Source organism: Culex quinquefasciatus, chromosome 2 (genome assembly GCF_015732765.1).
Source record: "Culex quinquefasciatus strain JHB chromosome 2, VPISU_Cqui_1.0_pri_paternal, whole genome shotgun sequence".
Taxonomy (NCBI): Eukaryota; Metazoa; Arthropoda; class Insecta; order Diptera; family Culicidae; genus Culex; species Culex quinquefasciatus.
In genome coordinates this window covers 23625903-23652545 of record NC_051862.1, presented here as the reverse complement: position 1 = coordinate 23652545, position 26643 = coordinate 23625903, and the positions used below count along the sequence as shown (strand labels likewise).

Sequence of the window (26643 nt, the reverse complement as noted above, 5' to 3'; positions counted from 1 at the left end):
ATATTTTAAACTTTTTCCAAAAATATAAACGTAAGGATGAACATAAATGATTGTTAAGGTATGTTCCGGATCGGATTTAACACTTGGATTTTTTTTAAGCTCAGTACAGGCTGCCAAAGGTTCAAAGGCATTTTTTTTAATATAACAAACAATAAATATTGAGAGATCATATAAATAACCAGTTTATTAAAATCAAAATTACAAAATTACAGCATTTCAAAAATTTTAAGCTATGAAACTTTTTAGTTTTTTTTATTTTTTTTAATCTAAAATTTATATTTCCGTCTAAAAGCGAAACATAATTTTAAAATTAAAAAAATAGAAATCTGAAGTTCAACAATTTGAAAATTTCAGAATTTACATATTCAAATGTACAAAGAATAGAATTCATAATTAGAAATGGCCAAAACTTACAGACTCAAAAACGCAAAAAGAAAGACGAATTAGCATATTGAAAAATTACGAAAAAAAAAAACATTGGAAGCAATATTTTTTTAATTCTTTAAATCCTTAATTTTTTAAGAATGTACCTAAATTCTGTAATTATTAAATTATTGAATTATTAAATTATTGAACTTTTAAATTATTAAATTATTAAATTATTAAATTATTAAATTATTAAATCATTAAATTATTAAATTATCAAATTATTAAATTATTAAATTATTAAATTTTTAAATTATTAAATTTTTAAATTATTAAATTATTGAATTATTAAATTATTAAATTATTAAATTATTAAATTTTTAAATTATTAAATTTTTAAATTTTTAAATTATTAAATTATTAAATTATTAAATTATTAAATTATTAAATTATTAAATTATTAAATTATTAAATTATTAAATTATTAAATTATTAAATTATTAAATTATTAAATTATTAAATTATTAAATTATTAAATTATTAAATTATTAAATTATTAAATTATTAAATTATTAAATTATTAAATTATTAAATTATTAAATTATTAAATTATTAAATTATTAAATTATTAAATTATTAAATTATTAAATTATTAAATTATTAAATTATTAAATTATTAAATTATTAAATTATTAAATTATTAAATTATTAAATTATTAAATTATTAAATTATTAAATTATTAAATTATTAAATTATTAAATTATTAAATTATTAAATTATTAAATTATTAAATTATTAAATTATTAAATTATTAAATTATTAAATTATTAAATTATTAAATTATTAAATTATTAAATTATTAAATTATAAAATTATTAAATTATTAAATTATTAAATTATTAAATTATTAAATTATTAAATTATTAAATTATTAAATTATTAAATTATTAAATTATTAAATTATTAAATTATTAAATTATTAAATTATTAAATTATTAAATTATTAAATTATTAAATTATTAAATTATTAAATTATTAAATTATTAAATTATTAAATTATTAAATTATTAAATTATTAAATTATTAAATTATTAAATTATTAAATTATTAAATTATTAAATTATTAAATTATTAAATTATTAAATTATTAAATTATTAAATTATTAAATTATTAAATTATTAAATTATTAAATTATTAAATCATTAAATTATTAAATTATTAAAAATTTAAAATAAATTAAAATTATTAAATTATTAAATTATTAAATTATTAAATTATTAAATTATTAAATTATTAAATTATTAAATTATTAAATTATTAAATTATTAAATTATTAAATTATTAAATTATTAAATTATTAAATTATTAAATTATTAAATTATTAAATTATTAAATTATTAAATTATTAAATTATTAAATTATTAAATTATTAAATTATTAAATTATTAAATTATTAAATTATTAAATTATTAAATTATTAAATTATAAAATTATAAAATTATTAAATTATTAAATTATTAAATTATTAAATTATTAAATTATTAAATTATTAAATTATTAAATCATTAAATTATTAAATACCACCATTTTTGCCATCTTCTTAGTTTGGATCATTTTCGGAGTCATATTTTAGTCAGAAAATTTTAGAAAAGAAAATAATAGTAATTTCGTTTTTCGATTTTCCGGAGTAAAATTTTGGCGAGAATTATCGAGTACAACATCATTAGATTTTTAAATTTTGCGGTTTTTATATTTTATTGGTCTTTAGTTTTTGAATTTAAAATTTTACTTTTCTCTTGAATTTGTTTTCAAAGCAATGATATTTAAATTGTTACATCAACTGCTAGTAATCTTTCAGAAATGGCGAAAAAGGTTGGTGCAGGTGGGATTTGAATCCACAACTGATCAACGTCACTGATCCAAATGCTTTCTAAGTTATTCTTTTTTGTTTAAAAAAATAGTCATTATGTTACTCTCTTCTATGTTTGTCGCGAATTTCTTTTTTTATATGGCGCGAATTTCGCGCGGATTGGGTTTTGCTTCGGCGCGGATCTGGCGCGGATTTTTTTTCAACTTTTCCGTAACAACCCTGTATCTTTTATATCAGGAAAAATGTGTAATTCTACCTCTGAAAATGTGTAATTATACCACTTTTCTGTTGTAATGTCTCTTATTCAGTCTAAATTGAGGAAAAATTACATCATTAAAGAGGTAATATTCAACCTTCCAAATTTACAAAATTTTTTATCGTGAACCTTAATTTATAGTTATCGACTCAGAATTAGAGACCCTAAAAATTCACTTCGTTGTTTTGTTTATCTGGAGTTTTTTTTAAAAAAAAGGTCCAATAAACCAAATTTTCAGTTTTTGCTTTTTGGGTGTTTTTTAAGACCCCTGACTCAAGGCGGTTTCAAAAACACTCAAGAAGCAAAAACTGGAAATTTGGTTTATTGGACCTTTTCAAAAAAACTCCAGTTATGTTTGTTAAGCTTGAATATGACTTTTTCGTGTATGACAGTTTGCCAAACTCGCAAACAAGACAAAATGTATGCAGGCTGACGTTGGTACAAACAAATCTAGGCAAACTGTCAAAAAGAGCGAGTTTGTTTGCCGTAGTGTAATTGCTCCTTTATTAAACATTTCAATAACAAAGTTTGCTTTAGAATTTTTAAATCCAAGATGGCGACCAAAATGGCGGGGTTCAAATACTGAAAAAATGTATTTGGTATGCTAATAGGCAATTCATCAGAAATGGCTAAAATGGGGTCACAGAACTCGAATTTAATGTTTAATATTGGCTCTGGGCTTACAATGCGGAAATTCTAGAGACTCGATCTATTTTGCATTTGCATTTTAGTAAATAAGAAACGAGTAAAATCAAAACAAAATTTCCATGTTTTGAAATTGACAGCGACAAAACCATTTTTAAACCATTGCATTGGATGAATAAAAGGAGGATAGTAAAAGTGTCCATAAATATCAAAGCTTTTATTTTCATTTAGTTATTTTTGTCTTTTTGTCAATTACAGAGCAGCTGATGACCGTCGTTCCTGCCGAATTGGCTCGGGTGAAACGTATCGGTGGTAACCTCTGAGCGAGGCGCTCTCCAACAGCAGCGCGGTGGCCAATACGGTGGCAACTCCACGAACATTTTAAAGTAATGAGGAAAACCGATGATATGCACAAACATAAACATTCACACAGACTCCTCTCCCTTCCCTTTGCACGTGTTGTTATCTATTTTCCCAAAGGGTTATTTTTTTGTAATTTTTTTTTCGTTCTTTTTTTTTTTTTTTTTGTTGCGTTAAAAGTAGTGTAAAGTGTACGTAAGTAAATTGTGCAAAGTGAGATATGTTCGGAAACTGTGTTACTTAATTTAGAGAAAAGGGCTTAGAGCATCATTTATTTGATATTTATTGGAAGCAAAATAAAAAGGAAATCTCGTTCAAGTGAATTAAAATTATTAGTGTTTATTTGTTTCGCAAGCACCTTCACAAATGTCTGTGTTTTAAAAACACTAAAACAAAATCATTGACCAAATAGGGTTAAAAATGTAATTATTTTGATTCGAATTTGTCGGACTCAAAGGTAAGGTTCCGTCCTGCTGGCGATAAGATGAGGACTCATTTGGTTTCGACACGAGACTTGGCACGGCACTGAATGATACTTGAGTTTTCAGCACAAAGTTTACACTACAAATAGAAGAAGAGTGCGAACAAAGCAAAGCTAATTGATGAAACGTAAAAGTATTACCGGCAAAATGTGGAAGAAAGGTTTAAAACACAAGTTGAACTTAAACGAAATCAGCAAAACAAAAGTGATTGATATTTTCTCTTAAGTAGAACATATTTATAATTAGTTGAACAAAAATAGACATGATCCAGGATCGATTGCATTGGAGAACAAAATATATCGCAGTTACTTTTCAAGTGAGATTGAAGAGCGAAATGAAGTCAATTGGGTGAATCTTTAAGCGAAATCTATTCGAATCGTTTTCAAATTGAAAACAACAAATTCCGACTTTTTTCAACGTGTTTGCTAAATTCACTTAAAACCGTTATCCGAATCCTCATAAGTTAGATTCGTAGTTTTAAACAAAGTTTATTTTTCTTACCAGTAGAAGACTGTTTCCTTAAGGAAAGCAACAAAAAAAAAAAACAATTAGATAATTTATTCTTGCAAAATGTAAACCGTCAATTTCTCCTCCCCTTAAAAAGTAAAGTAAGTAGAACTTTCTCCAATTCAAACGATATTTTTCCAATCAGGATTAAGTTTTCTACTAGGACAACGTTAAACGCTGCTGCAAATACCGCAAAAAAAAAACAAAGGTAAAAAAAACAACCATAAAACCTATAGTATTACTAAATAACGACAATACACAGCACACGAAAACACTCGCGGTTTTCCAGCAGATTCTTATTCCAAAATTTTAAAACCAAAAAAAATCTCACATCCAACGCAACCGAAAGAGAAAACGCGACGATACGATAAACATTGAAAATTCAGTTTTCCACTATAGCTGCTGAAAACCATCGCACAAAGGCTAACCCACATTTTGGTTCCGGATCTCTTCAACCCAGTAAAAAAATAAGAAATCTAAAAAGTGCCATATCACTTACGAAGCAAAATGATAATAATTACGAATCGAGCGTTGAAAATCACAGCAAAAAAGAAAACAAAACGAAAACATTTCTCAAAGCAGCCTAAAGGAGCCATTGCACTACCGCAAGTAAACAAACAAACTCGCACTTTTTCGTGTTTGACAGTTTACCAAACTCGCCAACATTCAAAATGTATGCAAGCTGACGTTTGTACAAACAAATCCAGGCAAACTGTCAAAAAGTGCGAGTTTTTTTTGTTTGCCGTAATGTAATAGCTCCTTAATAAATCTAGTAATCAGTAAATCAGTAATGTGTGCGCGTGGCATGAGGCAAAAACAAAAAGCAGCAAAGTAAAAACTTTTTATTTCCGTAGCACAAAAGTGAGAATCTTAAAACAAATATTATAGAAGCAAACAAAACTGGAATTACAATAAAAGGCGGTTTTTATAGTCGATTTTGTTTTGTGTAGTTTAGTTTTGTTGATGACAAGTGTGAGGGAGGGTTATCTGGGAAATTCTATCCTTTTCGTTTTTATGTTCAAAATACTTCATTTTGACCGTTTGAAATGTTAAGCTTACATTTTACAATTTAAAAATTATGTTATATTGATGTTTTGGAAATTTTAATTAGTATTGCAAAAAAAAATATACAGCTAAAATATATGTTCAATGAATGTTTGTGTTTCCTTATATTTATAGGAACCTCCCCAAGAAAAGTTCGGTCTGAACGCGTGTGACGCTTTGTGCGCTTGATAATCTTAAAAAGATTAAAATACTCAATATTTCAAAATTCAAAAATGTTAAAACTAAAAATCAAAATCTAAAAATTCAGAAATTGAAAAAAATGCTTTTCGGTTGAAAAAAAATAAGCTGTATTCTTAAATTTCAAAATACTCATATACAAAAATAAAAAAAAATAAAACTCGGAATTTTGAATTAAAATTTTTTAAAAATTCATAACTTATGCCATTTAAAATGGCAGCGTCTGAGATTACAAAAAAAAGTCTCCGATTTTTTTAAATTTTGAGTTCTTTAATTTTTGATTTGAGATGGTGGCATTTTAGGATTAAAGAAGTTATAACTCATAATATTTTAAAATCTGGATTTTTAAAATTTGTGACTCTGGAACTTTTAAAATTAAGAACGTTTAAATTTGGAAATTATAGAGTGTGTTTGCCAAACTCGCAACAAAAAAAAAGAATCCTTTCGGGGTCAGATTAATTTGGAGCAGTTTTGATGGTCATATTTTTGATAAGAGACCCAAATTTGAGAATAATAAAAAAAATCGTGATTGGATTGTGTAATTTTGGCTAAAACTTCGGATAATCAACTACGAATTTTATTACTTTCTTACAAATCTCTAGATTATTTAATTATTGTTTTTTTCGAATATTTAAGCTTGAAAAGCTCCGAATGTTCCAATATCTGAATTTCAAAGTTTTGCAATTTTGCTGCTCATAAATTTTTATTTTTGGATTTTTTTTGAATAATAGATATTTATATTTCATTTCTGAATTTTAAATTAATGGTTTTTAAAATTATTATTTAAAATTTCAAATAATTTTATTTCAGTTGAGATATTCAAAGATTTGAATTCTTGTATATTGGTTTATTTGAATTTCACGATTATCAATTTTAAATTTTTCAATCAACATATTTTAAGTTCTTTTTTATTTAAAAGGTTATGATTTTTTTTATTTTCCATGTTTTTCATTGTTTAAATTATTAGTTTCGGAATTTTAAAGTCTTTGATATTTTTTGTGTTTTTTTGAATTTTGAATTTTCAGTTTTTGAACTTTATATTTGCAGCAGTTCTTCGCATAATATGGCAATGCCAGTTTTGACTGCATTTTTTAAAAGTGTTCATTTCGGACAAAATGTAAAAACAACTACAAACTATCGTAAATGTTTTTTCAATGAAGGTTTTAAATATATTTTTCCGCTATTTGGTTTTTTTTTTTTGGGGAAATTCCAAAAGGGGGGCACTAAAACTTTCATTGGCTTATTAACTCTTTTTTGATTATCATCAACATTAAATTTTTGTTCATAAAACCCAACATTTTTCCTTATGTTTAATAACATAATTTAAGAAAGAGATCTTTCTTGACAGCAGTCAGAATTAAGATTCCAGTTAAAACTGGTGAATTAGAGCAGTTAGGGAATTTGTCATTCAAAATTTAATTATAGCTTTGTGGGTAACTAATCAACTTAAAATATTAAAGAAACAATCATAGTTGTGTAATCTGTCAGAAACACTTTATTACTTAATTTATATTTTTCCTCACACAAGCAAATTAAAAAATAAAATCCCCTTCGCAGGGGATTAACTTCCACTCAAAAACTTATCAACGGACGACGTGTCGCGCCACCGCATTCCTTATCTATTCGGTGATCATGGCGTCAACCTGTGCCCCCTCCCCAATGTGGATAAATCGGACCGAGGCGTAGGGCTGCCGGTGGGCAAACTCGCAAAAGTGACATCCGTTCACGGCGATACTGTACGAGTCCGGCTTGACCGTGATCTGAATGTCAAAGTAGGACTTCTTCTGGATCGGGCAGCCACCGTGGCGTTCCTCAATGCCCCAGCTCTTGAACTGGTACGTGTTCCGCACGATGACCTGATCCTTGGGCCGGATGCTGATGTGCAGAGGAGCGTCGTCCCGCGGGTTCACGTTGGGACCGGCCTGCAGGTTGATGTTGAACCTGGTGGAACGAATTGGTTAAGAGTTTGCGACCTCAACTGAATTTGTGAACACATACTGATCATGAGTCATCTTTCCGCGGATGACCACCTTCCGGTACAGACCCAATCCGGCCGGCAGGTAACCGAGGAAGGGGGAAGGCTGCCAACATGAGATTAGTCACCCAATTAGTTTCAATTTTAAAAGGTCTTATTTTTAAAACACACTCACCGGGTTGTAAACTGGCAATTGAGACATTTTGAAGATCCGTATAGAGAGGCGTACTAGCTGCTGCTGGTTCGGCTTAACAAGTGGCACTGGGTTCGGCGAGGTCTGTGTCACGGGCAGAAATAGAACGCTTTTATTTATTGAGCGATACCGGCGACTCAGGTGCGATAAAGATTGAGTATCGATGCCACCGATAACGGCACACGCCCTGATAACACGCGCTTAGACCTGCAGCGACGTTTTCTTCGCAAGAGTGACCTCTGGCTGAGCGGTGTTTAAATTTGGTTTGGGAGCGTTCTTTTATTACGTAACGCAAAAAATCGGATTTTAAGGCCCCCTCCCCCCCCCCCTTCGTAACAAAATTTCTATACAAATTTAAAAAAAAATTGTAAGGAGCGTAACACGGCCTCCAACCCCCTCCCCCCCATCTGCGTTACGTAATAAAATAACGCTCCCTTTCGGGTCTTAAAGAGCATTGTAGCATTGATTGAACATATTGCAGTCGTTGACCATGTCATGCATATGCATTTTAAAATTTACTCTTTGACCGAACTGTTTTCCACACAAATTGATAAATCATAATCATTCAGCGTGCTTGGTGATAAGCTTTATCATACTAACTAGCACATCCGAATAGATAAAAAATCCCCGAGGTAGTTAATCAAGTATTTTCTAATTAGTATTAGTGTGACAAATATTTCGCAAATGACATAAATATTATGAGTAAGTCGCTAGATCCTCGCAATTTTGTTCGTGTTCTTTTATTTGTGTTGAACTTAGTCCATTAGGGGGTCCAGAATATGGGACTTTTTCTCAAAACCACGCTCCACAAGCTGATTATTGTTCCTTGTGCTATTTCAGGGCTCTGGGCCAAATATGAACAAAATTGGTCAACGTTTTCCCATTGATACTTTTGGCTCGGGTATCAATGGGTTAATTTTAACCAATTTTGCTCCAAATTTGCACCGGTAAAAATATTTAGCACGAAAGAACACTACACATATTTTTACGATCTACAGCACTGACTTGGCGTTCTAGATTGCGAGATTCCTACTCGAAACTAGGTATCCGAAGGTTTGATTGTTGGGGCAATTGCAAGCCTCTTTTTACACCTAAGCTTCCATCCACCCCGGGATTCGAACTGACGACCTTTGGATTGTTAGTCCAACTGCCTACCAGCGACTCCACCGAGGCAGGACCCAGGTGTCGTGATCGGGGACTTTCTTTTATAATAAAAACACAGATAGTTTGCAATTAACAAACAACACGTCGTATTCCACGCAAATTAACCACAAAACTGATTTGACAATCTTCATTCTCTCTTCTGTTCTCTCTCGCAGCTTGCTAGCGCGCTCTCGCACTCAATGCGCAATCAGCTTACTAGGCAATATTCATGAAGGTGCGCACCGAGGGGCGCACTCTTATTTATGAATTATATCAATCTTATAATAAATACTCATTTAATAATGTATTACATATTCAATCCTGCAACCCATAATCCCTACACCAGGGAGACGACTCCTACACCTGGACTGAGCTAACGACCTAACCTCTAGCTTAGACCGGGGCCAACATTTACTTCCCTGCCGATGGAAGGCGTGATCAGACAAATCTCGTCTCAAAATTTGCCACCGTGACGATCTGGGATAGAACCCAGGCCAAGAGTCCCGGCTAATTATTAGTTACATTTTTGGAAGATGGAATTCAGCTTATTTCGGAGTGGTTTTCTTTCAAATTGTATGTAGTCTTTGATGGGCATGATTATCAAGAATAACTCTTTCGTGAGAAAATTGGTGGCCCTAAACAGGACCGATTAGAGTTGGATGGTGGCGTTGGTCGCAAGGCTCGGCCTTGGCGTCAGGCTGCAAGCGGGAGATGTTCCGTTCAGATTGGTGATAGGCCGCGGTGGATGCTGCAGGTGCTGGCGTTGTTGATGGATAGATTTGTTACTCTTGCAAAATTGCTGGTTTTAAATCTGGTTTTGATCTCTTGCTCTTAGAGCTTAACTCTCCGACCCAACAGAACTTTCACACCCTTAGGACCGACCAAGACCCGTGTAATTATTCCATGTCGCTGCCTCGTCCCGGGTGGGACGAGGGATAAGGGCAACTCCACAGAGTTGGGAAGTCCTCACACCCTTCCACGGTCCGGCTATTGAGAGACAACTGTTCGACCAAGGCAGCAGGCGCGCGCCTCATCTTGTTGCAGACTCGTCCCGGGTGGGACGAGGGACGGGGGAGTTAGGGCAACTCCGAAGAGTTGTCAGTCCTCACCCCCTTCCTCAGAAGTTCCAAACGATCCGGCCATCGAGATTCAAGTGGCTGACGACGAGAAGGCGATGCGCGTTTCTTTTGTAGTTCTGGTCCCTCTCTCTCCTGCTGCTGCGGCTCTGGTCTCTCTCCTGCTGCTGCTGCTGTTGCCGGTCTGACGTCTGAGACGTGAATGATTTTCTGAAAACTGGCGTACATTCTTTTATATGTTTTTCGGCCTACAACTTCCCCTCCTTTTTCGCGACCGACACCGGTTGCGTGTGCTCGGATGATTTTCCCCTCAAAATAGGTAGGGGAAATATACCCATTTTAATCACACTAAGCCGTTCGACCAATTCTCATCACTTTTGCCGTTTTCCGCTATTAAATCAACATTTTCAGATGTATCAACAATGAAGAGTTTCTTGCTCACATTGAGTTGAGCTATTTATTACTTTGGAACAGTCAAAAACACTTTATTTAAGCTGTAATTCATGATCAAAGTGCTGATAAGCCGATAATAGAAATAGGCTGAGAAAGGGTATAGTTCTCCTACTTGACAATCCTGTACGTTTTTGGGGAACGCTCATTTTGCTGGAAAATCTCTGCATTTTGAAAACATTTTAAAACATTGAGCTGTTTAAATTGTAAAACTATTTTGCCAACATTGAAAATAGCAAATTGCTGAATAATTTTCGAATCGAATGGAACATAATCGTGCCGATTTGATTTGAGGGAAGGAAGATATAAGCGTTTGAAATCTTACAAGTTATTTCTGGGCCTGGGTTTTTTAAAATGGCACCCCAGTACCTTCGAGAAAGACGTAAGTCCTACATCAAAATTATTACGGACATAGGACTTAGTTAGTCCTTACCCTACAGAAGATAAGTGATATGACTCTTTTCTATTATATATCGCTTAGCGAAATATATACATAATACATCTACATTGCTGTATAATAATTATCAATTTCTGGAATTCTTTATTTCAACTTATCTGGGTAACTGAATCATCAAAGAACCAACATTAACACTTGAGCAAAAACCCTACTGATAACTTATCACTTGAGATTGTGTGTATCGAGGTAGAAATTCTTTCCCAATTCCCCGCCCCAGTTTGATTGTGTGTTCATTCATCATCAACCAGTCAGCCTTTCTTCATCAAACGCTAAAACCAAGACATGGCCACAATTCCCGTGTTCAATCCGGTAAGCTACAATTTGGAAAGATAAAGCTTAACCACCTTATTTACATCAACTTCCGTCCTCCACAGAGCGTCCCCTTCCTGGGGGAAATCCCCGGCGGCATGGCGATCGGCAAGAAGCTCCACATTCGCGGCCAAATCCTCACCCCGGAAGGTATGTTCAACGTGAACGTCCAGTCGGGCGGGGCCGTGCAACCTCGTGACTACACACCGTTGCACATAAGCATCCGCATCGCGGACCAGGTTGTGGTGCTAAACAGCTTCGAGAGGGGCGCCTGGCAGCAGGAGGAACGACACGGCGGACGACCGGTGAGGGAGGGGGAGGCTTTTGAGCTGACGATTAAGGCGAAGGAGGGGTACTTCAAGGTTGAGATTAACGGGAAGAAGGTCGGGAAATTTGAACATCGTTTGCCGGTGGAGATGGCACGGTACGTTCACGTTGGCGAGGGAGCCGTGATTGAATCGATAACGGAGAGTTGGTAAAAACGGGTTGGCGCTTCTGTTTTTTGAAATATTTTCCTGTGGTATTTATTACATCTACAATTATTATATCAGTTTTAGTTAAGTTAGATCGCTATGAGTATAAAGTAATTTACTTACAGTAAAGAAACAAAATATATATATTTTCAAAACTCAATCAATGTCCGGTGCACGCTTGCTCTGGCCTGCATGGAACTTTAAAATTTAAAACCCTGCCTTCATCATCGTACAGTCGTAAAATAATAGTTTACTCGTCCAACGATTCCATGCAGTTCAGCGCCAAAACAAAACAAAACACCTCAAAATGCTTCTAAATACATTCACCGTACACAACAAAAAATAGCTCGCGGAGCCAAACCGGAAACTAAAAACCGATAAATTAGAAGACGTCATTTCCAGATGCGATTAAAGTTCCAATGTGGCAATTGTTGCTGGTTCTGAAGCTAGTTGACTGAGTTGATGCTGCTGGCTGCTGTCCTCCGCTCTGTCGCTTGTTCCGGTCTAACTTCTTAATTTATATCACACGCACACTCGTCGTCGTCTTTTGCGCCGGTCCGTTCCGGATTATCTCCGCGCGTACGCGGACACGTACTCCCGCACCTTCGCCTGGAACTTGTCCTTGTCCTTGGAGTACTGCTCGGCGGCTTCGATGTTGAGCGGGTCTTCAAAGTTCAGTAGGTCCTGCAAAATCACAAAATTAGCACCATTTTTTAAAACGGGAAATGCGTGCGCTTGCACTACTGTACCGTGAACAGCGAGTTCAGCCCCCAGATGACGTCCTTGAGGCGACGCGTCGGTGCCCAGCCCAGCCCGTCGATCGAGTTCAGTCGGAGCAGCGAGAGGCAAATGTCGCCCTCGACGTTGATGTTCGGGTGCCACAGCTTCGTCAGGCATTTCACCTTCGGGGGCTGCAAATGTAATAGAGATTAACATAAATTATCGGATTTAAAGTACATAATTATTGAAGTACGCTTTGGTTCATGCTAGGGTATTTGCAATGGAAGCGAAACCATATGATGGGTGCCTTTACTTAGAACTGGTTGTCGAACAGCGCTGGGGCAATTCTTTGTTAAATTGTGAAAACTTTCCATATTCAAGTACTCTTATACGCGCAAACCAACATGTTATTAGAACAACATTATTTCTATTTATGTATATGTAAATCCAAGTTATGTTGAAGCTTATCCAGTTAGGAGTATGTCTGGGCAATGTTAGGCGAATCTGTGGTTGGTGTCCTTACTAAAAAGTTCAGTGTTCTGCCCATAATTGAAAATTCGGCTATTATGCCAAATCAAGTATTCCGAGAAAAACGCGTTTTAGTGTCTGTCACAAAATCTCTGTCAAGGCAATTTCCCATAAGAGTGGCATATTAGCCGTTTGGTTTTTCGCATCGGCAGCCAAGTCCAAACACTATTTCAGCAAAATTCAAATTCCAGAAGATGCGTTGGAACATCCTCTATCACCTGGTGCTAATATCTCGTTTTTGTCAAAAGTGGATATTAGCCGTTTTTTCAATGGTGGGCAGTGTATTCAGTACGAACAACCGGTTTGAGTATCTGTTTATGAGACCTGGGTTAAAGCCAATACCGGAACACAAGGTTCTAAATCGGAGGTCCTATTTTTGCCGTTCGTTACCTGCGCAAAACCAATAGCTTTAATACTGCTGATACGGCGCATCTAACATTGATGAGGCATCACACAAGCTGCAGTAGTATTTCTGGACTAGCTATCAATTTACGAACAAGTAAAGTACTTACGAAGCCGAGTTTCGTCAGGTTCAAATCATTTACAATTTCAAGGAAAATGACACAAACCTCGGATCAAACATAACAGACGAAACGCTAAGAGACATTCCACAGTCTATCAGCTGGCCCAGGTGAAGAGCATAATTCACCGGAACAAACTGTCAAACAACACGGCCATGGAGCTGCTCGACGTTGAAAAAGCTTTTGACGACAACGTGTGGCACCATGGCCTACTACACGAGCTGGTCCAGGCCAACGTTCCAGATTACCTGAAAAGGCAAGTCCGCAGTCTTGTTTACATCACATTCAGTCGCTAGCCACTGTTGTGGAAGGAGCTCGTTGACTACAAAGAAAGTTTGGAGGAAAAGGATTCAGAAGTTCGCACCGATGACAAAGAAGAGGAAGGGCAGCCCCCTTTTCGGCCCGCCGGGTGATCCCCTGCTGGCGAAGAACAAGTTTGCGCTGCTTGCAAACTCGTCTGGACCTGCAGCGGCAACTGTTCCGCACAAGGAAAAACTTCCGCCGTTCTACGTGAGGTCAATTGAGGGAAACCTCAAAGCTGATCTCGATGCGGTCATCAAACGTGGCCCCAATGCCACCCTGAAGCTGTGTAACGCGATACACAAGCCTGGCAAAACCCCAACATTCCCAAAGGGCTATCGTCCCATCAGCCTACTGTCAGCTATGACCTAACTTTTCGAAAAGAGTGGCCGAGACAGTGTAGCGATTCGAACGGTACACTTACTGCGGCATTTAGAAATTACCTATCTAAGCTTTAGCGAAAGCAATCGAAGTTCGTGATCGCTAGCGACCTCGATCTTCAGTTGGCAAGCAGGATTATCGTGCCATTGTCAGGAACACACATCGCGATCAAGATAAACTTAATTTACTTGGTGTTGGCGAACCCACGGCTTGAAAGCTGCAGCTTTGGCAGTTGTGAAGTCGGTATTTAGAACAAGGAGGTCTCGAAAAATATTAGAAGCAAGAGGCTTTCGACAATGTTTGGCATGAAGGTCTGCTCCACAAGCTCTTCCAAGCAAACGTCGGACCCCAACGCACTACCGATCTCGACTACAACAAGGCCCGCCGCAATCTTGTTTGTCACCGACTAAATATAAATGCTTCGGAAGATGTCAGCGGTTATGAAGTCGGTTATCGAAGAGGTTTAGCAGAGTGCACACTTCCGAACATTCTCCACTGCCAGACGGTTGTTGTTGAACGAGGCCATGGAGAAAAGTGTGTTCGAGAAACCGGACGGGCTCCAACCCGTTGTCAAGGTTCGACGTAGGAAGACGAAGAGCGAGGTTATTGTCGAGATGAAGGCCAGAATGTGAAGCAACCGCCCAGCATCCAGCATATCGGCCGTGAAAAGAATCAGCCGCCGCCAGCCCTCTGTCACGACGGCCATGTTTATGAAACCTAAATGTTCTACGCGAACATAAAGACAACGAAGAAGATGAAGAACGCATTCGCTGTCAAAATTTTAAAATAAACAAACCACGTGGCATAATTTCATAATGTGGAAATGATTTCCATGAAAAAATAACGACACGGGACGGATTTCCAAACACAAGTTCCCGAAGGACGCTATCCGACAGAGACTATGGATAAATGACTCGCGAAGTGCCGATGAAGACGGTTTTTGCAAATTCAAAGTTCAAATTAAATCAAATCAAATTATTTTTTCGGACCACTTCGCGATGAACTTCTTGTGAGTCCACAAAAGGTCGGATTCTACACAAGCACGCGATTCCTTCGATTCCCTGTGCGAGTCAACAGCGTGGGCCAGTCCTCGGAGAAGGTTATCGAACTTGTTATCGAAGGATGCTCGGAAGGACAAGCTCCGCCACAATCACCGGAATCACGGATGTTTCTGCACTTGGTCGGTTACACCCTGCCGGAGATTGCAGCGAGTTGTTAGGAAGGATCAACAGCGGGACTTGGCCAGTCCCCGGTCCAGTACTACCCGGCAAATCTTCCCGGTCAATCGGAATCAACAGCTCTCACCTTTTTTCGTAACAGATTTGCACACACAAAACGTGATGTTTCATGAAGATTTGGTGTAAACAAACAGGCAACACCAATATTGCTACACTCAAAGAGCCCACGTAGTAGTATTAGTGAAGAGCCCACGATAAACAACGTGGGCTCTTCACTAATACTACTACGTGGGCTCTTCGAGGTTTTGGTGACTGTCAAACGTTCTAGCCATTTACAGTGGTGCCAGAGGGTTGGCCGCCGCTGGTGGTGAAAAACACGAGCTTCGCCTGCCTTGCGAAGGTGATGTAGAGTTATATATAGTAGTCAATATAATCAAAATCAAGCAACACTTAAAATGATGCTACGGCAACCTTGGATGTGGAAAAAGCGTTTGTCATATGGTAGACCTACATCTCGAGAAACCGATGCTGTCAATAAAAGAATCGATTTAAACTGTCTGGAATCGAAGTTGAAGGTCCTAAAGTCGAGGGTGACTTGATAAACGCTCGTGCGGTACCGCTGTCACATCGAGAACAGGATCTACCTGAGCCGGTGAGATTGTCGACTAAACCTGGCAGATACTTTAGCAATGAAAAGTATCGAGGCGACTCTACCAGAGAACCGGTTGCCCCTCCAAAAACAGGAGGTTTGGCACCATAGTCAAACAGCAGAGAAGCGGACTTTTGCTCTACGACCTTTAACACAGTAGCTGTTGCCTGAAGTCCGTAAAAGTAGTCAAAAATGGACTGGATCATCAAGACTACATTAGTCGAGACTTAAACTAGAGCATGCATTTGTCACTGCAAGGACACGAACCAGATGAAGCGCCCATCGTTCTGATACCAACACGGGGGGCATTCAGTCTTTAGCCACTGTTGAGCAAGGAACTCGTTGACTACAAAGAAAGTTTGGAAGAAAAGGAGTCAGAAGCTGCACCGATGACGAAGAAGAGGAGGGGCAGCCTCCTTCCTGGCCCGTCGGGTGATCCCCTGCTGGCGAAAAATTCATATGCGCCGCTCGCTAACCCACCTGGACCTGCAGCGGCAACCGTTCCGCGGAAAGCTTCCGCCGTTTTATGTGAGGTCGATTGAGGGAAACCTCAAGGCGGATCTCGACGCCCTTATCAAACGTGGACTCAAGGCCACCCTGAATCATCGCTAGCAACTTCGATCATAAGTCAATCGGCTAACCGATGCAGAGCCAGAACCAGATTTAAAACTAGCAACCTGGGCCAATGAGGCGTCCGAGATTGTCGAATAAACCTGGCAGATCATTCATCAATGAAAAGTATCGAGGCGGCTCTTCCAGAGAACCGGCTGCCCCTCCAAAAACAGAACTTATGGCTCTATGGTCAACCAGCAGAGAAGCGGACATCTACTCTACGACGTCAGGGTAGTTCTAGGCCACCTTTAACAAATATTTTAACAGTAACTGTTTCTTGACGTCCGCAAAAGTAGTCAAAAAGTGGTTTCAACGAGAAACTTCCATTAAAGACTTTATTAGTCGAGACTCACTGCAAGGACACGAACCAGATAAGGCGCCCACCGATCTGATACCAGCACGATGCATACCAACCGGGCGCATTCGCCCCTGAAAGCTTGCTAGCAGAGACACACACCAGCAGATTCGGTTTTGCTAGTCGATGCATGAACCATGATATTTTGTCGGTTTGCCATATAGTCTATTGAATAACTCACCGCCATATTATACTCCTCCGGCACGTGCACGCTAAACTTGAACCGACCACCCTGCCAGAACCCTTCGTTCGGTGCGATGGACAGATTGAAATCGCTCAGCACATTCGCGTCCTGGAAGGATATTTTGCAGGTGCTCGGCAGGTTCTGCTCCAGCTCTTGCACCTCCTTCACCAGCAGAAACTCCCGAATCGAGATGCGTTTGTCCGCTATCGCACCGGCACCCGAGTCCTTCTTCTTCCGGGTAAGCGTGATCATGATGTGTGCGTGCGTGTGTGTGTGTGATGCAGGTCGCGTGGCCAGAACCAGCTGCGACGGGACGCTTTTCCGCGGATGGTTTTGCGATGCACTCGAATCACCGTGTGTGTATGTGTGTGTGCGTGTGGGTTCGCGACTTTGTGCCGATGATTCCTCTTTGCTCCGAATGGTTTCCTTGGAGGTTATTTAGCAGATAACCATTGTTGCGTTGATTAGATCTTCCAGATTATAACTTCGCTGGTGTTGTTTCAAGAAATTTCCCACTTTCAATTTCCCGATTTGTAGCTAATGTTTACGTTTCGCACTCAGCTGTACACTGATGATGACGGTTAACACGCCTGTCAAGTTGACAACTGGGGCGTTACGTCTTGGCCGAGTCAAAAGATAACGTTAGGGCGATCATATTTTCCATTTTTCCTTCAAACAGAACACTGAATAGTTTTTTTACGCGCTGGTGAATCGGAGCTTTACATTAATAAAGTTATCAACGTGCGCATGTATTGCGTGTACGTACACGAAAAAGATTAAGGTTAAATTTTGTACCGTCCAGCAAACAAATGGCGTGCTAGTGTGCGTGAGAGCAGGCTTCAATAAATCTATTCCGTATTATCTTTTCAATAGGGCGAATCTGTAGATGTAAACAGTCTATCCCACTTTCTCTAGTGACAGTTCACGTTGAGTAAGAAAGGGATAGTTAATGCGGAATTTCTCAGAGGGAAACTGGGGCCAACCCATGGGCTTTAAGTTATGTGACAATTTACATGGTTTTGCATAAATCTAACAACAATATGCGATTTGTTTTGCTAGAAATTCTTTATACTGCATGATTTCTGGAGCAACATTGCGCCCTTCCTGGTGTTTTGAAGAAACCAAGAATCAAGCAAAACAAGGCATGAGGGCCGTTGTGAGTTTGATATCATGCCAGATGTTCAAAATTGTCTAGCGTGAGCAGGACACTCTTCGTTTACAAAGCTATAACCGGTTCTTTTGCAATGTTTTGTAAAGAATATTGGTAATCTAAGAAATTAATGTAGTGTAGAATGTAATAAGAATAACTCTTTCGTGAAAATTGTAGTGGCCCTGAAAAGGGCCGTTTGATTTTGAAAGGTCAGCAGAACGCCTCTACTTCGAGCTGGTGTACTTGGTCACGGCCTTGGTTCCCTCGGACACGGCGTGCTTGGCCAACTCCCCGGGCAGCAACAGCCGAACCGCGGTCTGAATCTCCCGCGACGAGATGGTCGCCCGCTTGTTGTACTGGGCCAGCCGGGAAGCTTCCCCCGCGATCCGCTCGAAGATGTCGTTCACGAAGCTGTTCATGATGCTCATGGCCTTCGACGAGATGCCCGTGTCCGGATGGACCTGCTTCAGCACCTTGTAGATGTACATCCCGTAGCTTTCCTTCCTGCGGGGCTTCCGCTTGCCGACGCCGGTCTTCTTGTCGACCTTGGAGATGTTCTTCTGAGCCTTGCCAACCGCCGCCTTCTTGACGGCCTTGCCGCCTGGACTTGCCTTCGGAGCCATGTTGATGACGATGCTAATCGATTGATTGACTGTCACAGATAGATGACGATTTCGGACCTGTCAGCTCGTTTTGTTCGCGCAGAATGGTGACGTATGAACCGCCTTATGGATTGGAGACCACGCCCCTTTCGTCCCGTTCTCCTATTCTTCCCGGTTAAAAGCAAAATTTCCGAATTTTTCACCATCATTCAATCGCCGACTGTCTGCTAATTAACAACCTGCTCTAAGATGTCTGGACGTGGCAAGGGAGGAAAGGTGCGTGCCAAGGCTCGGTCCCGGTCGGTCCGCGCTGGATTGCAGTTTCCCGTGGGTCGGATTCACCGGTTGCTGCGGAAGGGAAACTACGGTGAACGCGTCGGATCGGGTGCCCCGGTGTATCTCGCTGCGGTGATGGAATACCTGGCGGCGGAAATTCTCGAACTCGCCGGAAATGCCGCCCGGGACAACAAGAAGACGCGAATCATCCCGCGCCATCTGCTGTTGGCCATCCGGAACGACGAGGAGCTGAACAAGTTGCTGTCCCACGTGACCATCGCCCAGGGAGGAGTACTGCCGAACATTCAGGCGGTGCTGTTGCCGAAGAAAACGGAGAAGAAGGCGCCTGTGGCAGCCTCTGAGTAGAGCGAGAGAGAGAGAGGAGTCCAATCAACGCTAACAAACCGTCCTTTTCAGGACGACTAAAATATTCACGAAAGAGTACTCTTGATTATCCTAGCTGGAATAACATTTGAAAATGGTGTATGGATGGTTCAGATTTGAAACCATTCTTGAAAAGTTGTGTTTTGACAGCTATTTTTCTCGTTCATCTTATCGGAAAACTACTTAATTAATTAAATTTAAACCTGTGCCAGCCAGTAAAACAAATCGTGCTTAGAAAATATGGTAATAACGCGAAATGTTCCGGAACATTCCGTTTCCATCACGTCTCAAAAATTATTTTGCCCAAGATTTTCGACTCTTTGATATGACAATTGTGAAACGCGTTGATTTCAACTTTATTTTTGAAAGGGTTCTAACGGCCTTGCATTACACGCGTTTAAATAGAAGAAAGGCCGTAAGAGAAATGTCGTACCGCCCCTTTGCTCCAGATTTTAACCCAAGGGTAGTTGTTTCGTAATAAAAGCCGAGTAAAATTCAGGTTGAAGAAACAACTCTTTCGTGATTGATTTGGTGGCCCTGAAAAGGGCCGTTTAATTTCAATGTTGTTGAGCGAGACTTCCGCTTATCCTCCGAAACCGTACAGCGTGCGTCCCTGGCGCTTCAGGGCGTACACGACGTCCATGGCCGTGACGGTCTTCCGCTTGGCGTGCTCGGTGTAAGTGACCGCATCACGGATCACGTTTTCCAGAAACACCTTCAGCACACCGCGAGTTTCCTCGTAGATCAGACCGGAGATGCGCTTCACACCGCCACGACGGGCCAGACGACGAATGGCCGGCTTGGTGATGCCCTGGATGTTATCACGAAGAACCTTGCGATGCCGCTTGGCGCCTCCTTTTCCGAGTCCTTTACCTCCCTTGCCGCGTCCAGTCATCTTCGTTAAGCTCCTTGCTAAGTTGGACCGATATGTCACGTTCAAAAGTTGACGATAGAATGTAAAAAATCTACACCTGTCATTTTGTTATATATAGTTTTGCGCGCTACCTCCCCTCTTTTTCCCCTGACAGTTTTGCTCTGCTTTGGAAATGGTCGGCTGCTCGCCTCGTCGAGAAGTTATAAAAGAGCGTTTTCAAAATTTTTGCCCATTCCCTGTTCAACTTTCGTCGATTTCACATCGCAGCAGTAGCAGTAGCAGCAGCAGCAGAAGTCATGGCCCGTACCAAGCAAACCGCTCGCAAGTCCACCGGAGGAAAAGCTCCGCGGAAGCAGTTGGCCACGAAGGCGGCCCGCAAGAGTGCCCCGGCCACCGGAGGAGTGAAGAAGCCTCATCGTTACCGTCCCGGAACGGTCGCGCTGCGTGAGATCCGTCGCTACCAGAAGTCCACCGAGTTGCTGATCCGCAAGTTGCCCTTCCAACGGCTGGTGCGTGAAATCGCCCAAGACTTCAAGACGGATCTGCGCTTCCAGAGCTCGGCCGTGATGGCGCTGCAGGAGGCAAGCGAAGCCTACTTGGTTGGACTGTTCGAGGACACGAATCTGTGCGCGATTCACGCCAAGCGTGTTACGATCATGCCCAAGGACATCCAACTGGCTCGGCGCATCCGTGGAGAGCGTGCATAAGGAAATTGCTCTCAATCCTGACCCCAATTAAACGGCCCTTTTCAGGGCCACTAATTTCATTACGAAAGAGTTATTGTCTTGCAAGTCAAATTTACGTCACTGTTCGCCGAACACGTCCGCGGTCTTCAGTAGTTCTGCTCCCCCTCAATCTTCAATTGTAGAGTAAATTTTCATAACAACTAAATCTAGAATTTTTCTCATTAATCTTGTGCCCATCCCTTTTACTGAAATGCATTACGTCAGTAAACTGGTCCTGCTGCAATTTGTATGCCGCTATCCTCACCCCCCTCAAGCCCAATTTACGATCCATTCAAAAGGAAAAGCTATTCCGCCATTTTCTCGTATTAGACGGGAGCAAACCTACCACAATGTGAAAGACGTTCAAAGCAGATTTTCCAAAAGATGCAACTGTTTGAGCTGGCTGAATTCATGTTAAAATCTGAACCAAATTCTCATCGCTAATATATCACAGAACTGTTCAAACCCGATCTAGATTGTTTGCCCACAAAAGCTAAAAGAAATGTTTGTAATTAAATAACTAGGTTGGAATATTTCAAGGGTAACTCTTTCGTGATTGGTTTGGTAGTCCTGAAAAGGACTGTTGTTTTGTTTGGGTGGGTGCTGCCTAGCAACGCTCGAACTCGTTTACTTCTTCTTGGCGGCAGCAGCCTTCTTGGCCGGCGCGGCCTTCTTCGGCTTCGGGGTCTTGGGCTTCTTGGCCGCGGTCTTCGATGGCTTGGTAGCCTTCTGCTTCTTCGGAGACGCAGCAGCCTTTGCCTTCTTCACGGTACCAGCCTTCTTGGCGGTTTTGGCAGCGGCTGCCTTGGCCTTTTTCTCGCCGGCGGGTTTCTTCGCGGCGGCAGCAGCCTTCTTCGCTGGCTTCTTGGCCGCAGCGGTCTTCGTCTTCTTGGCGGCGGCTGGTTTCTTAGCGACAGCCTTCTTCGGGGCCGCTTCCTTCACGGCCAGCTTGAACGAACCCGTAGCACCGGTTCCCTTGCGCTGGGTGAACGTACCCTTCTCCACGCCCTTGACCAGCGCCTTCCGGATGAAGATCGACAGCTTGGCCACGTCGCACTTGTAGGTGGTCGCGACGTACTTCTTGATGGCCTGCAGCGACGATCCGTTGCGTTCCTTCAGGGTTGTGATGGCGGCCAGAACCATCTCGGCGACCGGCGGATGGGCCGCGGGCTTGGCCGGCTTCTTCTCTCCCTTCGCCTTCGGGGCCTTGGCCTTCTTCGGCGTGGTGGTCTTGGCCGGGGACGCGGCAACAGCTGGAGCGGCGGCAACTTCGGTTTCAGTCATCTTGGATGATGGTTGTTGATTTTCCTTCTACGATGTAGACACGAGCGAGCAACAGTTTGGAATGAGCTGAAGAGCGATTCGCTCGTAGGTACTTGAATGTCCCGTCCGTGTTTGGGAAACGCAGCTCGCTGGGTAGATGGCGGTTGGAGGAAAATGTTTCAAACTTGATTCAAAAACTTTTTTCGAAAATCGATTATTTCGTGTTACTTTTAAGAAACTGTTGAAATTTTACTTTTGAAACACATTCTTCAATACTTGAACTAGGTTTGGGTAAAACTTTCAAACTAACAGATCGTTTGCATTCGCGACAAATTTGAGTTAATTGCGGTCAATTGCACTAACTGCTTCAACACAAAGACGGAAAAACGACTGAAGTTTAAAATACGTAGTTTTGTGAGAGTCAAATATATAAAAATTGTATAGGAAAAACATTTCCCTTTACAGACATACTTAAATTATTGGTCTAAATTGCATTATCACATAGTAAATTGCACTTCAAAAGTCCTATCTTCAAGGATGATTTTTGCTCTCTCAACGATGGTAATATTTGGTTAAATCAATTTTCCTTATTAAATTGTTTGAACATTTGAACTTGTCTGATTTTTTCTTAATTTGTAGTGAATACAAGTTTTAAATAACATTGATTTTCAATGTATTGGAGAAAGATTGAATAGATTTTTCAAATAAATCAAAAAGATTTCTTTTAAATGACTAGCCGATACGATGCAAAAGAAAATTTAGAATGATGATGAGACTGAGTTGTAATTTTAAGAAGATTCAACAAAAAATATATTAAGTTTGGTTTTTTTTGCAAAATGTGTGTAATAAACTAACAGTTTATAATAACAGATTTGTTGAAACTCGAACAAAACATCGGCATGAATTCTTTTACGCATAAAGAAAATGTCTAATGTTCTAATGCGTCATAGCAACAATCCGTACATCGTAATTGGTTCTTTATTCAAGCAATCTTGGTCAAACTACAAACAGTTTCTATTTTCATTAATTGATTGTTTATAGGTATAATAATTATAATCTCTTTGAGACTTTCAAAATGAAACATATATCCTTCAGTTCTCAATTTGAAAAATAGGTAGCCGTTATAACTTCAACATGCAGATATTATTTTAATATTAAGCATTACAACATAAAACATACAGAAAATTTTGTGAATTCGATATTTTCGCTACAGTGAGTAATAAATGTTCCATTTAATTCACATAAAATTGAAATTCACATTTTTCTCGGAGTATGCACTTCTGTTGGAATCATAAGCGAATCAGCAAATATGGGCAAATTAGTCTATGGTGAAAATTATTCAAATCCAGTCAACCTGATCAAAGCTCACAGAATAATAAAAACAATATTCAAATGAAAAAAGACAAGTTCAAACTATGTTTTTGCCCTCGTCAGTGCAAAATCGAGATTTTTTAAATATGTTTCCTTGAAATTTGTTACTTAAGTGACTAAATTGGAAACAAAATGAGAAATAAAGAATTAGTTTGTTTTATTTAGTTGTCAAGAAATATCAGTTTAAAATCATAGGATCAACCATATTTAAAATAAATATGAAATCTTTCATTAAATGAAATAATATTTTCAGTTTAGCTTAGTTTCAGCTAATCAAATTGGAAGAAATAATGATTTTTCTACGTTATGCAGTTCTAAAAATGTCATATGATTTTGGAAACTTTGATATGATTTAAACAGATTGAATTCTGAACAAATGAATTAGCTTAAAATTATGTTGCGAAAGTAAAGTTACTGCAAAAGGGTACGGTATGTAGGGAAATTGGTTCGGATATTCGATTTATAAATAAAAACGTCAGTTTATTCTCTCCGTTTAGAAATCTTTAATGCTTCTTAAAACTTGCTTCTTGTGTTTTTACTCGTTTTACATTTTATTTGTGTAACGTTAAATGTTTCCTCTTTCCAACAGTCGTCTGCTAAATGGTGTGTTGCCTGCCCGCAACCGACTTTTAATCGCTTTGCTGATGCTATTGTTGTTTTTCTCTTGTTGAGTTATTGTGGTTGTGTGTTTTCTTCTGCTCGATTTTCTTCTAACTGTAATTGTTGTTGTTACACTTTTGTTATTGAGTTTTGCTTGCATTATTCCGGTTAAGTATTACGCTACAAAAAATACAATGCTGCTTAACTTGAATTGATTACTGCGTCTTCACTCATTACGAAATTCTTACACAATAAAATTGGGGTTTTGTGTTTGTTTTTTCCTCTTTCCTCTACTTTGTATACAATAGAGCTTCTTAACAGGAAATGAACATCGTATAAAACGTTTGGATTTGTCGGCTGATGTTGAGCCAAAACAGGAATCGGCAAGATCCCATCCAAAGTTCAACTACATCTAGTGAGGGAAAAACAACCAACAATAACTAAGGTGCAAAAAAAAAACTTATTAAATTAAGCTATATTAATAGTTTACTGCCCTTCTCTGCGCGCTCCATATTAGAACACCCGACCACGACACGATGGTGGTGGCTTGAAGTGACGAGTCTACCCTAGCTCGGCTGCACACCCTCTTTGGAAAGTCGCGGTTACAACGTAGTTCGTAAAATGAAAAACATTTGTAGCGTTCCCGCACTGGCTTTCACGAGGGTGGTGCCTCGGTGCAGTTGTTACGCGGAGTTAACGTTTGTTTTTAAGATTTCGTTTTAATTAAGTTGAAATTAAATTGTTCTACATTACAAATAAATGTAAAACTATGGGGATAAAATGTACAAAGGGTCGAACAGTTCGTTCGTTTTAGAGCAACTGAAACTTGAGGACATCTTTTTCAGCAGTGTTCATTGTTTTAACTGTTTTTTTTTTAAAATTACCGTTCCAGAAAATAATGTTTGTCTTTGCCATGAGCCTTTTTTTGATTATGATTTCTTATGCGTTTCGATTTTGCACTATGTTTAACCGTTAAAATATGATCGAAAATGATTTTTTATGTTTTCTTCTGATACACAATACAAGCTGTTTTTTTTTTTTTGAAAAAATACACTGTTTTCTATTCATATCTAGAGTTTTTTTTTGAAAAGGTCCTATAAACCAAATTTTCAATTTTTGCTTTTTGGGTGTTTTTAGAACCGCCTTGAGTCAGGGGTAATCAAAAACACCCAAAAAGCAAAAAATGAAAATTTGGTTTATAGGACCTTTTCAAAAAAAAACTCCAGATATACACATTTATGGGAAGATGTTTAGCAGGCTCTGGATTAGAACAATATGTTTTTTTTGTTCGCCTCTGCTGCTTCTAGTATATATGCAATATGTATAGTTTATGTAGCTCATCTCAACGGTGTAATAGTTAAGTAGTGAAATAGCGTTTGATTTTTTCTTCGCGTCCTCTCGTTCTCGGTTCCCCCTAAGAGCTAGTCTTTAGTTTTAGGTAAGTTTTTTTTTCTTGTTGCATGCTTCGCCGTGGTAGTGTTTCGGATTCTAGGTGTTGCTTTATCTACTATTTTTTACACAAATGAAATGATTATTATTACAGCAGTGTGGTTCTCTCGGTATCCTGTTATTACATGTCTGATTTTTGTTTTGTTTCTGTTTATTGAATAATTTGTTGTATCTTTTAAGATTTGGTGCATATCTCTGTGAATTTGGTTCGCAACTTGCGCTGCTTTAATTGGGGTTGAATCTGTCTATGGTTACTAATTTTCTCCATTTAGATGTAAGAGTAACAGTAGTAGTAGTTTAGTAGTAGGTTTCTGTAATAGGTATTTATAGTAAATGAACGCTAGCTCTGCTCTAAACGTGTGCCATTCATTCAGCACAGGATCCACACTAGGATAGTACACTAAATCGTTTCCGCACATTCAAGCTCGCTCCCCTTTTCGTCGCTATGCATTCCACTAGAATATTGGGTTAATCCACTGCTGCTGCTGTCTAGTTTTCTAGTTATCTTGTTCTAGCGCCGCACGAGTCGACCTCCTCCCACGGTCCGGGGCTCTTAGTGGCCGTAGCTGGAAAGAGCTTGAGCGACTCCGTTTACAGTCTTTGATTTTAGTACATCGTTCTCGTACGACATTATCGTCTCGGTGCCGTTCTCGTACACCCTGGAAGGAAAAAGAAAAACAAATTGAAGTTGTAGTAATGTTGTCTTACATGTAAC

General features: G+C 38.9%; 10 protein-coding genes across 15 annotated transcripts in view; 4 read left to right on the top strand and 6 right to left on the bottom strand.

The window, feature by feature from the left end:
- Positions 1 to 5423, top strand: part of LOC6048211 (beta-1,4-N-acetylgalactosaminyltransferase bre-4) — a 41316-nt gene extending 35893 nt beyond the window's left edge. Inside the window, exon 7 of the mRNA XM_038256599.1 lies at positions 3398 to 5423. Within this exon, the coding sequence (XP_038112527.1) occupies positions 3398 to 3406 (9 nt within the window). The 3' untranslated portion in view covers positions 3407 to 5423. The remainder of the gene's footprint in view (positions 1 to 3397) is intronic.
- Positions 5424 to 7202: 1779 nt separating this feature from the next.
- LOC6051608 (galectin-7) lies at positions 7203 to 8008 on the bottom strand. Its single transcript, XM_001867991.2, has 3 exons — positions 7881 to 8008; positions 7729 to 7811; positions 7203 to 7671 (listed from the first exon to the last, which is right to left on the bottom strand). Exons 1-3 carry the CDS (start codon positions 7905 to 7907, stop codon positions 7350 to 7352), a joined length of 432 nt encoding a protein of 143 aa, XP_001868026.1. The 5' UTR covers positions 7908 to 8008; the 3' UTR covers positions 7203 to 7349.
- A 2979-nt stretch (positions 8009 to 10987) lies between these two features.
- Positions 10988 to 11827, top strand: LOC119767633 (galectin-4-like). Its single transcript, XM_038256616.1, has 2 exons — positions 10988 to 11333; positions 11399 to 11827. Exons 1-2 carry the CDS (start codon positions 11307 to 11309, stop codon positions 11810 to 11812), a joined length of 441 nt encoding a protein of 146 aa, XP_038112544.1. The 5' UTR covers positions 10988 to 11306; the 3' UTR covers positions 11813 to 11827.
- Positions 11828 to 11829: 2 nt separating this feature from the next.
- LOC6048213 (NEDD8-conjugating enzyme UBE2F) lies at positions 11830 to 17830 on the bottom strand. The gene is made up of 3 exons (XM_038256615.1): positions 17232 to 17830; positions 12556 to 12717; positions 11830 to 12490 (listed from the first exon to the last, which is right to left on the bottom strand). Exons 1-3 carry the CDS (start codon positions 17484 to 17486, stop codon positions 12374 to 12376), a joined length of 534 nt encoding a protein of 177 aa, XP_038112543.1. The 5' UTR covers positions 17487 to 17830; the 3' UTR covers positions 11830 to 12373.
- Positions 17831 to 18536: 706 nt separating this feature from the next.
- LOC6042917 (late histone H2B.L4) lies at positions 18537 to 19090 on the bottom strand. The gene has a single exon (XM_001853955.2). The coding sequence runs from the start codon at positions 19005 to 19007 to the stop codon at positions 18609 to 18611; it is 399 nt and encodes a 132-aa protein (XP_001854001.1). The 5' UTR covers positions 19008 to 19090; the 3' UTR covers positions 18537 to 18608.
- Positions 19091 to 19202: 112 nt separating this feature from the next.
- Positions 19203 to 19960, top strand: LOC6042916 (histone H2A). The gene has a single exon (XM_038256619.1). The coding sequence runs from the start codon at positions 19236 to 19238 to the stop codon at positions 19626 to 19628; it is 393 nt and encodes a 130-aa protein (XP_038112547.1). The 5' UTR covers positions 19203 to 19235; the 3' UTR covers positions 19629 to 19960.
- A 222-nt stretch (positions 19961 to 20182) lies between these two features.
- LOC6048215 (histone H4) lies at positions 20183 to 20626 on the bottom strand. The gene has a single exon (XM_038256623.1). It carries the CDS (start codon positions 20539 to 20541, stop codon positions 20230 to 20232), a length of 312 nt encoding a protein of 103 aa, XP_038112551.1. The 5' UTR covers positions 20542 to 20626; the 3' UTR covers positions 20183 to 20229.
- A 70-nt stretch (positions 20627 to 20696) lies between these two features.
- On the top strand, positions 20697 to 21511 carry LOC6048216 (histone H3). Its single transcript, XM_001865134.2, has one exon. It carries the CDS (start codon positions 20817 to 20819, stop codon positions 21225 to 21227), a length of 411 nt encoding a protein of 136 aa, XP_001865169.1. The 5' UTR covers positions 20697 to 20816; the 3' UTR covers positions 21228 to 21511.
- Positions 21512 to 21758: 247 nt separating this feature from the next.
- On the bottom strand, positions 21759 to 22590 carry LOC119767631 (histone H1-like). The gene has a single exon (XM_038256613.1). The coding sequence runs from the start codon at positions 22527 to 22529 to the stop codon at positions 21873 to 21875; it is 657 nt and encodes a 218-aa protein (XP_038112541.1). The 5' UTR covers positions 22530 to 22590; the 3' UTR covers positions 21759 to 21872.
- Positions 22591 to 25819: 3229 nt separating this feature from the next.
- Positions 25820 to 26643, bottom strand: part of LOC6048218 (dnaJ homolog subfamily B member 6) — a 132596-nt gene continuing 131772 nt past the window's right edge. For all 6 annotated transcript variants that reach the window (XM_038256611.1, XM_038256605.1, XM_038256607.1 and 3 more), the window contains one exon: positions 25820 to 26587. In XM_038256611.1, the coding sequence (XP_038112539.1) occupies positions 26482 to 26587 (106 nt within the window). In that variant the 3' untranslated portion in view covers positions 25820 to 26481. The remainder of the gene's footprint in view (positions 26588 to 26643) is intronic.

Excerpts from the sequence above, each read along its gene's own strand:
- LOC6051608 (XM_001867991.2), bottom strand. The coding sequence starts at position 7,907 with ATGTCTCAATTGCCAGTTTACAACCCG. Across the intron at positions 7,812-7,880 it reads AATTGCCAGTTTACAACCCG|CCTTCCCCCTTCCTCGGTTA; the intron begins GTGAGTGTGTTT and ends TCATGTTGGCAG. Across the intron at positions 7,672-7,728 it reads GGAAAGATGACTCATGATCA|GTTCAACATCAACCTGCAGG; the intron begins GTATGTGTTCAC and ends TCGTTCCACCAG.
- LOC119767633 (XM_038256616.1), top strand. The coding sequence starts at position 11,307 with ATGGCCACAATTCCCGTGTTCAATCCG. Across the intron at positions 11,334-11,398 it reads CAATTCCCGTGTTCAATCCG|AGCGTCCCCTTCCTGGGGGA; the intron begins GTAAGCTACAAT and ends CGTCCTCCACAG.
- LOC6048213 (XM_038256615.1), bottom strand. The coding sequence starts at position 17,486 with ATGATCACGCTTACCCGGAAGAAGAAGGACTCGGGTGCCGGTGCGATA. Across the intron at positions 12,718-17,231 it reads CGGAGGAGTATAATATGGCG|CCCCCGAAGGTGAAATGCCT; the intron begins GTGAGTTATTCA and ends TTACATTTGCAG. Across the intron at positions 12,491-12,555 it reads GGCTGAACTCGCTGTTCACG|GACCTACTGAACTTTGAAGA; the intron begins GTACAGTAGTGC and ends GTGATTTTGCAG.
- LOC6042917 (XM_001853955.2), bottom strand. The coding sequence starts at position 19,007 with ATGGCTCCGAAGGCAAGTCCAGGCGGCAAGGCCGTCAAGAAGGCGGCG.
- LOC6042916 (XM_038256619.1), top strand. The coding sequence starts at position 19,236 with ATGTCTGGACGTGGCAAGGGAGGAAAGGTGCGTGCCAAGGCTCGGTCC.
- LOC6048215 (XM_038256623.1), bottom strand. The coding sequence starts at position 20,541 with ATGACTGGACGCGGCAAGGGAGGTAAAGGACTCGGAAAAGGAGGCGCC.
- LOC6048216 (XM_001865134.2), top strand. The coding sequence starts at position 20,817 with ATGGCCCGTACCAAGCAAACCGCTCGCAAGTCCACCGGAGGAAAAGCT.
- LOC119767631 (XM_038256613.1), bottom strand. The coding sequence starts at position 22,529 with ATGACTGAAACCGAAGTTGCCGCCGCTCCAGCTGTTGCCGCGTCCCCG.